The sequence below is a fragment of the Pavona decussata genome, unplaced genomic scaffold (genome assembly GCF_977016875.1).
Source record: "Pavona decussata unplaced genomic scaffold, jaPavDecu1.1 SCAFFOLD_127, whole genome shotgun sequence".
Lineage (NCBI taxonomy): Eukaryota > Metazoa > Cnidaria > Anthozoa > Scleractinia > Agariciidae > Pavona > Pavona decussata.
In genome coordinates this window covers 690,939-694,227 of record NW_028145541.1, presented here as the reverse complement: position 1 = coordinate 694,227, position 3,289 = coordinate 690,939, and the positions used below count along the sequence as shown (strand labels likewise).

At 39.8% G+C, this 3,289-nt stretch overlaps 1 protein-coding gene across 1 annotated transcript; it reads left to right on the top strand.

Annotated features, from left to right (window-relative positions):
• Positions 1 to 343: 343 nt before the first annotated feature.
• Positions 344 to 1,185, top strand: LOC146469065 (juvenile hormone acid O-methyltransferase-like). Its single transcript, XM_085123739.1, has one exon. It carries the CDS (start codon positions 381 to 383, stop codon positions 1,167 to 1,169), a length of 789 nt encoding a protein of 262 aa, XP_084979865.1. The 5' UTR covers positions 344 to 380; the 3' UTR covers positions 1,170 to 1,185.
• Positions 1,186 to 3,289: the final 2,104 nt, after the last annotated feature.

The window sequence follows — 3,289 nt, the reverse complement described above, 5'->3', positions numbered from 1 at the left end:
GATGTTTTATGAAAATTATCAGTTGACATCGGATTTTCATACAAACACTGTTATTTCAAGAGGTTTTAGCCTACTCGTCAAAATGGCGTCGAAAACCGTGATAAAGCTTATTATGATTAATTGGTAAGCGGGAGTTTGTGTCGTCCAATTCAGTCTGTAATCAATCATTTGTTGAAACAAATCGGACCCCGCTTAGGGGTCGTTAATCATTCGTATGATTACAGGCCGTATCGGACTCCACGTGCTGATAGCGAATCACAATCGAGAATTTTGTTTTTGTTATGATAACAGCGTATATCATTAAGGGCGTTATGAGAACTCACGATTATGCCGAAATGTTGACCAGTGAACAATCATTGAAAGTTCAGTAGATAAGAAACATGACAGATTTCTCCAACAGCAACGTAGCGGAAGGCTACAAACAAGCCTCGTTTTCCGTGCAAAAGAAAGAAGGTGAAAATTTCATCCAAGCTGAGGTTTCTCTCCAACCAGGAGACGCCATCTTGGATTTAGGCTGCGGCACAGGAGAGCTGTCTGCTTATCTAGCTGGGCTGGTAGGACCCGAGGGAAAGGTTATCGGTGTTGATCCTGATAAGGAACGAATTCAGCTGGCTCAGAAAACTCACAGTGAAATCAAGAATCTCTCATTTGTCGAAGGAAGCGCTTCAAACTTCCCAGGAATGGGGTCGGAGACGTACGACATTATTTTCGGTAGTAGTGTCCTCCACTGGATACATGACAAAGAACAAGCCTTCAAGAATATGTTTGGAAGTCTAAGTAAAGGAAGCAAAATAGCCTTTACCTACATCGACCATGTGCCGCCCTTTGAGTTAAACGCCTATAAGGAATTGAATCCCGAGAACGCAGAACAGATTTGCCAGATGTATCAATGCGAATCGAGGGCCCAAATCGAGCAGTATGCTTTGTTAGCGGGATTTAAAATAATCAAGAGTTACGACACTTACAGCATAGAATTTAGTTTTGAAAACGAAGCCAGTGTTCTGGATTGGCATTGGGCTACAACACATGGTATTTTTGATGTTTCACTTGTCACCAAAGAGCGCTTGGAAAGGTATCTAGCTCCGTACTCATGTAGTAAAGATGACAACGGCAACTTTCGAGGAATAAAGGCGAAATTGCCCGTCTGCCGATTAACAGCTATCAAGTAACCAAAGAGCGGCTGCTATCTTTTACAGGTCACTGTGATAATTGTATATAAACAAGCTAACCAGGGTAGCCTGTTACTCGTCTAAAGACGAGAACGGCAACTTTCGAGGAATAAAGGTGAAACTGCCTCTCTGCCGATTAATAGCTATCAAGTAAGCGCGAAACCACTGACACAGTAACAAACTTACACTAGTACGCTCTCGTGGAAAAAGATAGACTATCTTTGATTGCATGTGCATGCATATCTTTTTATGGATGCTTAATTGTAAGTTCTAAAATTTTAATACTTTTATATAGTGATAGAAGCCCTTTTGGACTTTATTTTATAATCAGTATCGATCTTGTATTTTACTCCTGTATATTAAACACAATTATATTTTAAAGCGCTAATATACTCTATGGAATTAGCGCTATACAAATTATTATTATTTTTATTCATTAATTATCATTAGTTGCGCCTACTGTTCAGCAAGCAAAGAAGGGGAAAGAAAATGAAACAATAGAATTAGAGCGTGTGAAATAGGTCATGCAAGAACTAGTTGGTACTTAATGGGAGCAATGACACAATAGAAAGGGCATTGCACTTCTTCAGAGTTTGAACTTATAAAAAAGACAAAGTCCTGATGTATTCTAGTTATCCACTTCACTGTAAATTACTTGAATCTTGTAACGCGACAGTCCTCGAAATATTTGTCATATTAAGAGTTACAGACGATTTCTTCTACGTGACGAAGGCGTTGATTTCGCTCAGCGTTTGGTGAGTGAGTCACGCTACTAAAAACGGACGCATGAGCAAGAGTTTGCTAGATGCTATCCTGTCAGAGTGAAAGTTAAATCAAAATTCAAAGTTACATTGTGGAAACGGTGGAGAATGTAATTTTGTTTACTTAGCCTTTGAGTCAAAAGAATGAACCAGACGAAACGCAATTTTGCATAAGTTTATTTACTTCAAAACAACTGGAGCATAGATGACAAACACGCAAGAACTTTGACTGTGAATGAGAGATAGGCTGCTATGCATTGTAAACTTCATGACTTACTGATTTACAGAGCAAATAACTCATTTTTTCCAGTATTCTCTTAATGATCATTTGGATGCTTAAAATACGAGACGCTGGTGTTTACGTTACAAAGGTCGTATAGTTTGGGCTACATGTGGTTGTATATCAATGGGAATCGAAAGTCAAGATCAAGCAATATTATGCATCGGTTGGCTTTCAAATCATTAATCATTAATTACGAGGTGATGAGTGGACAAGTAGTCTTTGAAAACACAGAAAGTTTTTCTTAAGTGGCTTTGGTCGACGACACATGGTGTCTTCAATCTTTCACTTGTCACCGAAGAGCGTTTGCAAAGATTTCTTGTTCCTTGTGTTCCTTACTCAGGACGGAAACGGGAAACCTTGCGCATACCTTGATTTCCCAGGAATAAGAGAGGAATCGACCGTCTGCTGCGCTGCCGATTGGTGGCTGTCAAGTGCTCATATTATCGGTATTACAATGTGCTATCTTGAGTGTTTCCGCAACGAGTATTAATGTAAGTACGTAAATTATGATCATCCGGGTGAGTGTAGTCCTGAGAAGGACTGTTTGTGGTGACTTTGACTGACGTTTCGACAACCTGAGCGGAAGTCATCTTCAGAGTCAAGTGAATTGTGGAGCGTCAGTAGGTGGTATATACGTCTCTGGTTGTTAACCTGATTGGTCAACGAAGTCCAGATGTTATTGGTCGTTTGTCAGTAAGCCGTGATGTAATTGGCTGTGAAGACTGTAAAAAATGATTGGTGCGTTTCGATCCGGCTTTTGTTAGTCAAAAAAGTCCGTGGGTCTATTGTTAGTAAGATGTCTATTGTTTGTCTGTTTCGTTGTTTTTGTCACAATTCACTTGACTCTGAAGATGGCTTCCGCTCAGGTTGTCGAAACGTCAGTCAAAGTCACCACAAACAGTCCTTCTCAGGACTACACTACCCGGATGATCATAATCTACGTACTTATGACATGACTCCTGGGTTCAAACCATTTACAAAGTATTAATGTAGTTAATTGATAAATGGAGGTAACTGTGACTCCATAAAATATCGCGTGAGTTACCTCTGTTCACAAAAGCCGGAATAAACCGAGA